Raw genomic sequence first — 14,900 nt, forward strand, 5'->3', positions numbered from 1 at the left:
TACTAGAAGATCAGGAGATCAGGAACCGACTGGCCCAAAAGGGCACCAGAGGATGAGGGTCCAACTGACCCACCAGTCAGATGGGCCCAGACTCTGACACAATAATGGGCCTCAAAGGTCCAACAGAAAAAAAAAACATTTGGAGCTGGACCCAATGGTGACAAATGTGCTACTAGGAGACTTGACTCTGCGACCTCCAGATCGGTTCAATAATAACGCTTCTATATTGCAGTGTATTATTTCTTGTCAGTGCTTCACTGACATGGTACCTATTAGGCGGCCCTGCCATAGGCACATATACACGGCAGAAGCAAGGGGCTTTTGTACAAATCGTAGGGGCACTAATGGGGCAACAGAAGAAGCCCCCTTCCTCTGTCTAATCACCCAGATGCATCGGACGCTATTTACTGCGGCATCTAATAGGTTAAATGTCCGAATTCGCAAAAAAACTCCGGCATTACAACGGGATGTTGCCTGGTAGTTACAGCTGGAAACCCAACGGCGATGGTGCGGGTCCAACTCGGTGTCCGCACCATCACCATGACGTAATAGTATGGCCGTTCGCTGAAACAACTCGTGAAGTAATATAACGTCATGGGCCGGGAAGGGTTTAAAAGCATAGGGAGCTGCATAGACATGTGAGCAGTGGCATAACTAGTCATCATGGGGCTCCGTATCAACACTTGTAATGGGGCACCACTTGGCCGCAGCAGAAAGTAAGGGTCTTTATCTTGCTCTATGTCCTCTACCTGACTTGAACAGAGGACGTAGTCGCCTCTACTGCTGGGCCCTATAGCACCAGCTACACTGATAGCTACGCCCTAGACGGGAGGTTCTGCAACCTGAGAGTTAACAGGAAACAAGCAGAATGCTGTAAAATGAAGTAGAACAGTAGTATTGGTTATGGGGATGAAGTGCACGCCCTTACCTCCAGAGGGAGCTCTCCGTCACACTCCCCAGGTTGAAATCATAAAGCTTGGTCAGTATTAGAATGACCTAAAAGACAAAAAAGAAAAAAAAATAACATCAGATCCTTCAAAAACAGAGAAGATCACAGCAAATGAACACTAATGCTGAGAATTACAGAAGATCAGATACCACAAAAAACTAAAATCATTATTAGCAGATATTCCTAGGAGCGGAGGCTTTTGTTCTAATCCTCCAGACGTTCTGTATCCGACACGTGAGACGTCTGAGGAATCAATTAAACGCTGCTAATTCTCTTTACATTACTGCACGTCTCAATGCAAAAGCCGGAGCGCCCGTCGGGGAGTTTAGTGATTGGTGAAGCCGCATGAGGACGTTTCCAGCCCTGCAAACATGATGTAAACTGTGGCCTCATGCACACGACGGTAGCCATGTGCACAGTCGTGATTTTCAGGTCGGCCGGCCGGCCAAGGAGCGTCAGCCACGAGCCGCCTGCAAATCGCGGGCCGTGCACATTGTTTCCTATGAGCCTGGACTCCTGGGCCATGCACGGACCGTGGAAACCACGGTCGTGTGCATGGCCCATAGGAATGAATAGGGCTGCAATTCTCCCGTGGATTTTCATTGGAATTGCGGCTGCAAAAGCACCTTCGTGTGCAAGGGGCCAAAGGCTATGTTCACACGCGAAACGATAAACGGCTGTAAAATACGGAGCTGTCAAGGGAAAGCAGCCTCTGATTTTCAGCCGGATCTGAAACCACAAATGTTTTTTGATGCGTTTTTTGGAGCCGTTTTTGGAGCTGTTTTTTTATTGACCCAATGAAAAACGGCTCCAAAAACGGCTGAAGAAGCAACATGCACTTCTTTTTACGCGCCATTTTTTCAAACGGCCGCGTAAAAAAACGCCCCGTCTGAATAAAATGCCATTTTTCAAGGTGTTTACACCCCGAAAGACGTCTGGAAATAAGTTGTGTGAACACACCCTAAGGACTGAATGATTTATGAAAGGAACACTCCATGTGGGGCGGGGGGTGGCTAATGCAAAAATCAAACTGGACCACTCCATTATAGTGCGGGGTTTTGCCACCCTGGACAGAACGGCCTGGTGTTTTTTTTCCCACCCCATGCCCTATCCATGACCCCCAACAGTGCAGTTCCTCTGGGGAGGAGTCTTATAGAGATTCTTGCTCACTCAAAGGGGAGGGGTCTCACCAAGGATGGGCCCCTTCTCTCCAAGGGCCCCATAGCAACCCTTACGGTCTGCTTCTGAGCCAAACGGTTCCATCTGTAGTGCAGGGCGTGAGGGGGAGGTGCATGACACAGGGCTATATAGAACAGCAAAGAGAGAATCCACATGTCAAGCTCCACCCCCTCAGTCCCTGCACTAGGAAATATACACAGTGTAAAAGTTTTGCCTGGGGTGTTCCTTTAAATGGATTTTTTATTTCAATAAATAAAGATTCTCTGCCTGTCCCTATGACAACACTTCTTGCTCATGTGTCTTAGAATCTCATTGTTATGGTAGAGATGCCAGTTCTTGAAGCAACTAATTAGAACCCAACTTTCCCAGCTCAGGTATGAAGATGAAAGATGAGATATCATTGGTTGCTTTGAGGTCAGGTTTTTTAATCTCATCCACTTTGCTGCTACTGTAAATGCTGCGGAATTTCCGCACACGATTCTGTTGCAGAAATTCCGGAGCGTTAACGCTACGTGGGAACCCGGCCTAAAAGACATGAAATCCTCCTCCACTTGTACATTCAATGACTCTTGATAGAGATAAGCGTCGCTCTCAATGACTCTTGATAGAGATAAGCGTCGCTCCCAATGACTCTTGATAGAGATAAGCGTCGCTCCCAATGACTCTTGATAGAGATAAGCGTCGCTCCCAATGACTCTTGATAGAGATAAGCGTCGCTCCCAATGACTCTTGATAGAGATAAGCGTCGCTCCCAATGACTCTGCTAATGGTTTTATTTTCAGATCAATTCATCAATCAGAGAGAATATATTAATATATATATATATATATATATATATATATATATATAACAATTCTCTATTTTTTGTATTGATTATTTTGCTTGTAAACTTTTTGATAATTGTTTTGATTTCATATTTAAATTGTTTTATTTCATTTATATTTAATTGTTATTTATTTAGTTTTTATTTCATATTTATTTATTTCATTTTTCTTTATTTATTTTGCTTTTATTTATTATGTTTTTTTCCCCTGGAGTTAAAACTTTAGAATTTTATCAACGCTACAAATATAGAGTTAATCGCCTCGGGATCTAGACGAGTACATTTTGTGCACCCAGTAATAAAACACTGTGCAGTAGGCAGGGCAAGTTGTACACAGATGTAGCAGAGCTGAACGCATCTTTGAACTTCTTTTGAGGTTTAATATTATTTTATAATTGTAGTATTTGTTTTAATTGTAACAAGGCAGAAATAAAATCCATCTCAATACAATATTGGAGACAGACGGTAAACAAACGGTTTAGAGCACCAAACTAAAAGGAACTATTACATAATAATGCAGGAGGTGCCCGGCAGACGCACACATTGCACGTTGGGATATCAAGGTGACAAACTCAGCTGCACTACATTGGCAAATTAAACTCTGCCTTAGGCCTTATTCACACGAACGTGTCTGTTTTGCGCGCGTAAGAAACGCTCCGTTTTTCCTGCGTTGCAGTTCCGTGGGTCATCAGTGTACGGTGCTTGTCTGCGTTTTTTTTTACGCGCGTATGTCATCCGTATGTCACGGGTGTTCGTCCGTGTGATGTCCGTGATTTTCACCCACCCCTTGACTTCAATGGGTGCGCGATGCGCAAAAAACGCACAAGTATAGGACAGGCAGTGAGTTTCATGCGGCGGACGCGGAATGTCTGAATGGCCCCATTGACTTGCATAGGTCCGTGCGACGTGCGTTATTTTCACGCGCCCCCAATACAAGATCTATAACAAGTCCCCCCTACCTACCATATATCATTTATAATACTTATGTCATTTTATGCGGCTTAGGGGCTTTTGGGCCCCCTTAGGCTCCAGGGCCCAGGTGTGACTGCTACGCCCCTTTATTTTGCACGGCACCCCCCTATATCATGCCCTTGTATGTCTCTTGACATGTATAGTACAACTACCGGTCATTGCTTGCAACACGCGGCCTCCAGGGGGCACTGTCAACATGAGCTGGATCATCATGGGCGCCAATGGCTGCAATGTGGCCCGTTGTGCGGGGGTCCAGCTCATGTTGACACTGCCCCCAACAGGCAGTATGAAGCTGTACAGGTCATGCCAGCACTAGCATGGGGGGACTGAAGGTGAAACAAGGGTCTGACCCTCTTGCCTCAGTATTAAGTGGAGTGTGGTATGAACCAGCGCCAGTAGGGGGCCCCATTCTGCTGAGTGGTAGATAAAATGGCGATCTTCTACAGATTACACAGTATGAAGCCTTCACGGCAGGTTCTATTTTGCAGCCTGTGAATGTCTCCAGTATTGAAACCTCCTTCTCCCCCTTGGCTGCAATCATTTTTCCGCACCCTGCCGGTAGATTACATGTGAATGGGTCCCTATGATGCGCTCAGTGTCTCTGCCCATGCCATAAACTCCAGGCAGGCGAGCAATGGAGGAGACACGGATACTTGGTATGTGAAGCCAAATGCAGGTCCCAAGACATAAAGCAGAGTTATTGACAAGATCTCACAGATGCGAAATCTGTAAATGTCCAAAGAAAGTTGCCAATTCCTTTCTCGTTGGGTCCCTGATCGGCCATAATGAATCAGCGACAGATGCTGGGGGCATTTATCCTGTAAACGGAGGCTGCCTCTCAGCTTAACCTTATTTCCCATGAGAAGAGTCTCAGAAAAAAAACATGAGGCCGCTGACAGCCGAAGTGATGGAGCGTGGCTGGGATTGCTGGTGCTTAGCATAGGTCATGTGATGTCAATCCATAAGTCAATACTATAGAGCTGCGGGAAAATATAATAATATAATGATCCTTAAAGCAGCAGACACCTGATGATTAAAGACCACGGCTGCACAATACCTGGAGGGCGGCTGTAAAGCCAGTGATGAGCCAAGGTTTATTACATTCCCAGACAGTCAATAGTCCCTGATCCAAAGCATTTACAGGTGGAGTAGACTTAGTGCTGCTTCCTGCGTACACTCATTTCTAATTTTCTAATACAGCAAACTTATCGACCATGTAATGCTATAAATATATATATAGGTGGTTGGGAGTGAAGCTTAATATTTGACCAAAAAATACCGCTTTTGGAGTCTAGTCAATCCTATACAAAGATGTGAAGCTTGGACGATCCTGGTTTTGGCGCAAAGATTAAACCTGCCCCCCCCCCCTCCCCATATATAATCACCAATGATATTCCTTGCCATAGTAGATGATGACGTGCTATATAGAATTTATATCCATTATATCTTTATTTTATGGCTTGGGTGGACTATGGGCTCCAAGGTGTCAGGGTCCAGGTAAGATTGTATCACTGCACCCCCTATAGATACGCCCCTGTCTCTAGAAAATAATTGAGTGAACACATTGAAGTGACAACTTGTCAAATGTGATGTTTCTCATCCTTTCTGTCGTCCTGCTGACCCGATCCTGCTGACCCGATCCTGCTGACCCAATCCTGCTGACCCGATCCTGCACTGATGAGGACTAACAAGCCTGGAGCAGTTACATAAATGGTTCTGTACTTGAAGGGAATGTCCACTTGGATTACACCTTTATATTATAGTACTTTTGCCACCATATCGCTAGGATAGGCCATTAGTTGTTGATCAGTTGGTTGATGGACCAGCGAGACCCCCACAGATCACTATAATGAGGGTCCAGCACGTACTAACCGATCTCTTCCCGTCACAGCGTTCTACCTCACAGGGTCTTCATCTAACATCCCCGAAGGCACTGTCGCTCTCCATGTTAAGTTGGCACAGTGGCTGTCACTGTTGTGGGGGTCTTGTGGCTGCCATTGTTATGGGGACACTGTCGTTGTCACTGTTATGGGGGTCTTGTGGCTGTCATTGTTATGGGGACATTGTGGCTGTCATTGTTATGGGGACACTTGTTGTCAATGTTATGGGGTCTTGTGGCTGTCATTGTTATGGGGACATTGTTGTTGTCAATGTTATGGGGGTCTTGTGGCTGTCATTGTTATGGGGACATTGTGGCTGTCATTGTTATGGAAATACTGACTGTCACTGTTATGGAGGTCCTATGCTTGTCACCGCTATAGATGCATGGAGGCATTGGGACTGTCATTTTTATGGGGGATCCTGCAACTATCACACTTTTGGGGGTGCTGTGGCTGTCACTGTTATGGAGGTCTTATGACTATCACAACTTTGAGGGTCCTGTGGCTGCTACTATTATGGGGATCCTGCAGCAGGTGCTTCACATGATCATTTTTTGTTCACATTTATTTTGGCACTGGAGATAATTTCCTAGGACGTTGGTGTTGAGTTTTCCCTCCCGCTCTCGCTGCTCGTCATCCTGTATTCCCTATATTGGAGTTTATTCCGACAAATTCTACCTCTTCCCTCCACGGACTTGATGCTCGGAGATGAATTTCTTCCCAAATTATACGTTAAAAATCCCCCACATTTCTGTAGAGTTTTGGACTCTTGACAATCTTCAGCCATTATGAGATGAGAGCGGCCCCCTCCTGGATTACACCCACTATACCCCGGGTAAGGAGGGCTCAGGGCTGGTTTACCCCCGACCCTCATCCACTGTAGGAGTGAAATGGCCACAGGGCCAGGTCCCCCTCATTGTTGTGGCGCCTCCTGTGTAGGTTCCCCCCAATAGAGAAGGGGGATGGGATTACCCTTATCTGGTGCCCCCTCCACATTTGCAGCTCGTTACTAATATTCTCTACTGTTTTTGCGCCATTCTTTACTGGAGAAGAAAATTATCCCGGAGACTCACACAATTTCTATATTTTGAACGCAGCCATTAGAGCAGATTGGGCCGCGCGCGGTATAAATACTTTACGCGGTCAGGCGGTATTAATATTTATGGCGTCTCACAATCCGTGGGCTGCCTGAGTGATATACAATGAAATGCAAAGCAAGGAGTCGCTGCCCCCCCCCTCGGATTTACACTTTATAACGTGGGTATTTTGACCCCCATCTGACATTTAGTTTTCCACATGATGAACCTGCGTCCGAGGCTTTAACCGTATATTCTGCATGAAAATAAATTGTGCGCTAATGACTTGGCCCCGGCTCAAGACGTATTAATGGCCGTCATTAAGCACGGGAACATTCTGTAGGGCGCGCTACAATATCTTACGTTTCCAGCACAAGCTGCAGGTCTAGTTTGTTGGATTCCAAAATAACCCATATTATACATGAGGGGACGGGGAGAATGAGCGTCAGTGACAGGCAGAAAATAAACTTCATTACATGCAAATTCAGTCTTGAGCGTCTCGCTTCCTAAGGAGCCCCATATTAAGGAAGGGGATTTGGAACCTAAAGAAGATTTCATGAAGCTTCCTGCAACATAAAATCTACCCGGAGCATCATGAATAGAATGTCAGGACACAGTGGAGACTGACACTAACACAGTTATTCACTAATGAACATCCCAGAACCTCATTACTGCTCTGAGTGGACCCAAGACATCATCATAGGGCAGAATTATGGTGGGGGGGGGGGGGTGGTTGTTAACAACTTTGCAATGGGACAAAATAAATTCTCCCCTGATAGGGATTGTAACTCCGTATAATAATATTACATTTTAAATCTGTTGAAAATTGGGAGACTATGGGCACATGTTAGTAATCTGGAAACCATCAGCAAGCTGTCATTGCCGGATCTCCTTAGAGGCTAAATAGGAACAATTCATAATCTGTAATCGGCCCCTCAACTATCATGTGCTATTATAATACTGGTGTCATGTGGGCCCCCTCAAGTATCTGGGCCCGGATGTGACTGCTACCTCTGCACTCCCCACAGCTACACCCCAGGCACTTGGAGTACATTATGGACTTTGGAACGGATTGTGGGACTGTGGCTCATTAACTCCTCCTGGCAAGAGGCTCATTAACACTGGAATACCCAGTGCAGGTATTGTACACTAATCAGGCTATTTGTACATTAATGGGGTAGTCATGTAGTAATAAGCCAAGATGTCCTGAATATTTATTCACTTTACTTTTCAGCTTTTATTACACTCAAAATGCAGAGATGATAAGATCCATAAACAGCAAGTAGTCTGCTGTTTACTAAATCTGCTGACTGATTATAAACTGCTGGTGCGCGATCAACGTCATATTGCATGGAGGGCGCAGATCATTCATATTTTGGTCATGTCTCAACCTATGACAACACTTGAGCTGCCCCAAGAGGCGGGCGCTGCAGCGCCAACACACACTTTAACGGACCAACCCGTGCTTTATTCAACCGGTGACAACTAAGATGGTCCCGGCCTCTCTGATGGTGGTGCCATTAAGGGCCCAATCTCAGTAAGTGTGTGAAAAAATAGTGGCTACCCTTATCCTGTGGCTATATCTATCAGTCACTAAGCTTTGGGCAAACTTTCCATTTCGGGTGAAGTCGCCCTTTAAGGCTGCATGCCAACTTACGCTCAGGATTTCTGTTCTGTTCATTCCCAATTGCCAAAAATAGGATCCCGGGTAAGGCAAATAGGGAAGCAATCCCCAAAACATCCTCTGGGTTCCTTCCCTTCTCCCCTCAGTCCGGCTCCGTTCCAATTTTTCGCAATTAAGAATGGACGGCAGAACCAAAATTGTTCACATGGGGCATAATTTTGACGAAAAAATCTGATACGGTTTTCAAGAAAAGCACTGACAAGAAGATTTTTCATTGAAGTCAATGGGAGGTGGATTGTTAGTGAATTTCACATGGATTTTGAGGCGAATTCCATGCCAAATTTTGCGTAAAATCTGGACTTGTGAACAGGGCCTAAGACATCAATCATAATAATGACACCTGCTGGCCATAAGAGGAAGCTACAGCCCTTTAAAGAGGACCTATCACCTCTCCCGACATGTCTATTTTAATAAATACTTGTATTCCCTATGAAATAACAATTCGGGAGCATATTTTCTTAGAAATCTGCGTTGTGTCGTTCCTCTGTTATTCCTCCTAAAAATGTATGAATAAATTGACAACTGGGTGTTACTATTCCCCTTGTCAAAGGGGCGTGTCCCTAAACAGTCTCACTCTGTCAGCACTGATTGGTCATGGTCAGTCTGTGTAGGGACGCACCCCCAACTGGTAACACCCAGTTGTCAATTTATTCATACATTTCTAAGAGGAATAACAGAGGGACAGCACAACGTAGAGTAATAAGAAAAAATACTTATTTCATGGGGAATACAACTATTTATTAATACAGATGTGTCCGGAGAGGAGACAGGTCCTCTTTAAATTGAAGTGAAGGAACATTCACTTTCTAAAAATCTTGGTTCATCCGGACTGAAGTGGATTATTTCTACATCCTGGAGAACAAACTTCATTAAATAATTCTTCCATATCCCAAACTATTACAAGACGAAACCAATGAGCCCAGAGCAATGGAGGACGGAAGAAGAATCCGGCATCTCATCGCCAATAAACCCGCCGCCTCCTCTCTCCTTTCTGATCACATTCGGATTCTGCGAGACCTTTCAAGACTATAAAATTTTACTATGACGGAAAACGACTTTAGTTCATTAAAACCCCATCTACAGATCCTGCCGATGAGTAAAAGTGCTTTGCATATGTGGAAGGAGATATACGAGACAATGTTTCCAGGCACATGGAGTATATATATATATTATACACACGTGTGTTGTTAGATTATGGATGGGAGAGGGTATAAGGGGAGGTCTATGAGAAGGTGCAGAGATGGACGAGGTGGCCCATGCTTCATGGAGATGTAGGAGGGATTGCCCGGAGTGATCGCATTGCGCAGATAGATGAGAGACCAGGACCCAACCACTCCACAATATATTCCACGGCTCAGCAATCCAACCGCGGAGAGTCCCACAGTCCATCACTGCTGCCGGCTCCGCTCTTGTACAGCACAATTAACATCTAGGGGGTGACAGCGCTCTGCAAATATCCGCTGTGGCCCAACGACGTAACCAAAAACGATACAATCCCAAATTAAAGTGAAAAGACTTGTATGGACAAAACTATAAGGTCCTGTTCACACAGAGTTTTATCCAGGTGGAAATATCTGCCTCAAAATTCCTTCCTTCCTTGCCACATTTTTCGGCCGCAGGCAAAAAAACGCCTCAAAAACCGCTTTTTCTGCCTCCTATTGACGTCAATGGGAGGTAAGAGACGGAAACGCCAAGAAGAAAGGACATGACTCTTCTTTTTCCTGCAAGCGTTTTTTTCCACTCACGGGAAAAAAAGACTCCGCCTCCCATTGAAATCAATGGTAGGCGGTTTCAGATGTTTTTTGGCACAGTTTCCGAGTCAAAAAACTCTGTGTGAACACCCCCCTAGCAGTTGCTATAGGGACAGGTCCTCCTTAGAAGTGGGAAGAATAATGTGGTATACTTCTGCTATATAGACTACTATAAGGGTACGTTCACACGAAACGTATATACTTATATACTGCAAACTTCCGCAACCTATTTCAGTGCGGAAAATCCGCAGCGTATTTCAGTAGCTGCAGAGTGGATAAAATGTGAACAAATCTCATTCACACGCTGCAGAAAAAAATCAGCTGAGAAAAACGTTCATAAATTGACCTGGGGTGCGGTTTTTTAATCCGTACCGTGTCAATTTATCGCTGCTTTTCTGTTGCAGGTTTTTCCCGTTGAATTCAATGGGGAGGTAAAACCTGCAACAAATGGCAAATGCTTCTTTGTCCATCCCGTCCCCCTGGGGTGATGTTTTATCCCATGTGACCGCTGCAGCCAATCAGAGGCGGCAGCGGTCACATGGGATAAAACGTTATCAAAGGAGGCCGAGCTCTAGGACGGCAGAGGGATGCGTCACCATGGCTGCGGGTAAGTATTGGCTCTTTTTTTAACCTGCTGTTTCCCATTTCACAATTTGATGCGGTTCTTCAGCCGGATTTGGCAGGGTCTAGGGCATGGCCGGCCCTGGTCTAGAGCGGATACTCTGTGTTCTTTTACTCAGCATGTCCGCCCTGTGTGAACATACCCTAAAGGTTCTTTGTGGAGAAGATCTTCAATACGACACAACTAGTCACGCCGCTGTTACGTTCACAGTCAACGAGGTGATCCGTGACTTTGCAATGAGGCTGTAGGATTTATGTGCCCCTGATTGTATGGGTGAAGGTGAGGAGGAGCAGCTGTGGGCATCAAGAAGAGCAAAAACAGAAGAACCCAGAGTGAAGTCAACATGAACGGAGGTGAAACCAGGGCAAGGGAACAGATGGGTTTAATGGAGCGGAAAGTCACAGAATCCCCGACTGAAATGCAGAACAAAGCCAAGAACCTGAAAAAAACAAGACGCTAACCATCAAAATATTGCTCCCCTCTCCCTGGTCCACCACCCATGACAGTGGCCACCCAGCAGATATGGCTGACTCCAAGGGGTAAAGCTGTAGACGTGCAGTGGTAGCAGTTGCCCAGGGCCCTGGGTGGTCCAAAGGCTCCTCTGCCACATAAGAGGACACCCGTATTATAAACGCCACATGGTAGGTAGAAGGGCCTGTAGATTTTGATTACAAGTTACGCCCCTGCTGACTCCTCACTGATAATGCCACCAGATGATATCATCACGCCGCCGGTCAATCACTACTTCTTCACTGCTACGTCGTGTTGGTATTGAAACCTGTTCAGGCCCCGATATCACTCCAGACATTATTAAAATGAACGTATGGATACCTGAGCTTCAGTGTTCGTCCTCACGCCTGATCACTGGTTACCAGTACGGACAACGGCGTGTTCTTCATTGACCCTTAGGTCTGTTTACCTTCTGGTTTCTTCTCTCAGCTTGACCTGACTCAATCTTCGCTCCTCTATGGTTACAATACCACATATATTCCACAGCTGCGGCTCCATATCCTGCGTCACATTCGGTCTTTTTAAATGGTCTATGGTTGAATACATGATGACACCGGTCTACGACTGAAGACTACTCTATGGACAATGACCTGAGGAGACATTACAGTCAGCGGCATACATGTAAGATAGTGGGCCTCATAGCAAAGACCCAAATGGAGCCTCCCATTGTGGTGCCTCCGAGGACAAAAGTGTCTGGTGTTTTCTTCTCCCTCCATCACCCTTCCTAGACCATTGGGCCATTTCCCCAACCTTTTGTTTGCTAATAATGAGGTTCTTCTAGTGAGGGAAATACTTCATAGGTTATCACCACCTAATAGCAAAGAGGATTGGGCAAATTATAACTGGACCCCCTAATTTCAAGAGCCCAATAATACCGCATGGTATTCCCCTGTAGTTCTTATGCCCTTGATTACAGTATTACCAATATGCTATATATCTAAATATATTGATCAACCCAGGTTTCCAGCTCTTAGTTGTCAAAAACTGAGCCAGGGTCACCAACCGTGTGAGAGGGAATGGCATAGGCTATGGTACAGGTAGATCTTGAAGATGACACAACACCATTAGATGGAGGTTTTGGGAGCTTCTGCAAAAGTCCCATGTGCTCCAACCACATACGACCAATTTTTGTGGTGTTCTAAGACATCTGGTTGAGGAAACGATAGATGAAACCAAGACTGGTGACACTAAAAGGGTCAAGATACAAGACACTTGTTTTGCCAAGCCACCAGGGTTGGACTTGCCCAATAAAGTAGCAGAGGATCCTCTGCTGGTTCCAGATTCTGACATAATGGACCCTCGAAGTCCAGAAGAAGACAACCCCATTTGGAGGTGACTTTGCAGCCACTTACCACTTGGGTCTATAACCTATTAGACCTTATGAGAATGTCCTGTGTGTGCAATGAGAACATCCAAGGTCATGAAGTAGTATAGAGTGGACATGTGCATGCTCTGCATAGATAGATGGTGGACCCTTGTCGTCATTTTATTCAGTGGGCTTATAAAAGCCCCAGACCGATGCTGCAAGGCTCTTATATTTCATGTTGGAATGGATCATTTTGAAGACGCCATTCCTGTCCATGGGCTATGTCTAGTATTTAAATGAATAGAGCTGAGCTGCAATACCAGACACAACCTATAGACAAGAGTGGCGCTGTTTCAAGAAGAAAGTATCCATTCTTTTCTAATCTCATACAACCAGGATATATCTTCATAGAGGTCGTTATTGAATGTTTATGGCCAGATTTGCATTTGGTTCCTATCTACAGTACCTGCATTCTTAGCTGCAAATCTCACAGTCTTAGAAGAAAAGACCACCAAACCAGACAGCAGTGACTTTAAGGCAATGAAAAAATGTTCTCTTTAGTTTGTCTTCAAGAAATCCTAACATAACCTTAATGTTACCTTTACTGCCTTAGCCGAAAACTACGGGAGTCGAGCTAAAAGCTGTGTTGTTTTTTTTTTCCATCATCAGCGTCCTGCAGACTGGACATAGAATGACTCTCAGCAGGAATATAAAGACTACTCTCACTTTACAGCCACGAGAGTCTCTTCTGCTCCAGGGAAGGAAGAGACGCATCAGAGCCGTTGTGCTGGGCAGAAAATGACAATTGTAGAACTTTTTATATCATTATGCAGCAGCACAGCCCAATGAATCATTGAAAGCGGTTGTGTGGTTTATACATCACCTGGAATAGGAATTATTACAGGAGCACCGCATGTACAAAATACACAACAACATTTAAACAATCCCAATTCCTCTTATCCTTCTTAGTTTTGATCTTATTGTGCATATGCAAAGTTATTGTACTTCTTTGTGTGTCGCAGGAGAACATCGATTTTCTTTTTTCTTCCTCTTATAAACCGAAGATCAGACTGTATGTAAAGCAACTGGCTGCAGCAGGAGCCCTCCCTCATGCTCAGTTTGCAGCAGGAGACCAGATACACTAATCTAGTGGTGGATGCAGGCATCTGAAATTTTATCATTTAACTATATGTGCAAGAAAAAGGGGGCTGCATGTATGTTGGATATATAAAAGATATTAGAGGCAGATCGATAGAGAGATAGATAGATAGATAGATAGATAGATAGATAGATAGATAGATAGATAGATAGATAGATAGATAGATAGATAGATAGATAGATAGATAGATAGATAGATAGATAGATAGAGGAGAAGAAAGAAAGAAAGTGCAAAGGATTTGCCTGACACAGCTTCTGTGTCCATGCCCATGGCTAATCAGTCTGCATCTGTTCCTAGGTCTGCTAGAGTGACTCGATCTGCTACCACTCAGGCTGGTAGGCTGAGGAGTGGGAGAACCTATCACAGCCTGGCCAGACGGTTCTAGCTCCCGCCCTTGGTCTACTTATACCTTCATTTGCTGCTTATCCTTTGCCTGTGATTCTCTCTTGTTTCCTGGCTCTGCTGTTCCTGCTATTACCATTGACCTCTGCTCCATATTGACCCTGGCTTGACTGACTACTCTCCTGCTCTGCGTTTGATACCTCGTACACTCCTTGTTTGACTCGGCTCGTTCACTACTCTTGTTGCTCACGGTGTTGCCGTGGGCATCTGCCCCACTTCCCTTAGCTTCTGTGTACCCTTGTCTGTTTATCTGTCGTGCGCATATTGAGCGTATGGACTGTCGCCCAGATGTACGCCGTCGCCTAGGACGGGCCGTGCAAGTAGGCAGGGACTGAGTGGTGGCTAGATTAGGGCTCACCTGTCCGTCTCCCTACCCCGACATGAAAGAAAGAAAGAAAGAAAGAAAGAAAGAAAGAAAGAAAGAAAGAAAGAAAGAAAGAAAGAAAGAAAGAGAAAGAAAGAAAGAAAGAAAGAGAAAGAAAGTAGACAGTTATCAGAGAGTTATTAGAAAGATAGATAGTTATTAGATAGATATAAGATAGATAGAAACACAAACACTCACAGTTATATCCAGTTTCAGTTGCTAT

The 14,900-nt window shown here is 45.0% G+C and overlaps 1 protein-coding gene across 1 annotated transcript in view; it reads right to left on the bottom strand.

Moving 5' to 3' along the window:
• The window catches only part of SORCS3 (sortilin related VPS10 domain containing receptor 3), a 550,689-nt gene that overhangs the window by 364,147 nt on the left and 171,642 nt on the right, over nucleotides 1-14,900 (bottom strand). Inside the window, exon 2 of the mRNA XM_075842847.1 lies at nucleotides 929-996. Coding sequence (XP_075698962.1) covers nucleotides 929-996 — 68 coding nt within the window. The remainder of the gene's footprint in view (nucleotides 1-928; nucleotides 997-14,900) is intronic.

Source organism: Rhinoderma darwinii, chromosome 11, assembly GCF_050947455.1.
Source record: "Rhinoderma darwinii isolate aRhiDar2 chromosome 11, aRhiDar2.hap1, whole genome shotgun sequence".
In the NCBI taxonomy this organism is placed as follows: domain Eukaryota; kingdom Metazoa; phylum Chordata; class Amphibia; order Anura; family Rhinodermatidae; genus Rhinoderma; species Rhinoderma darwinii.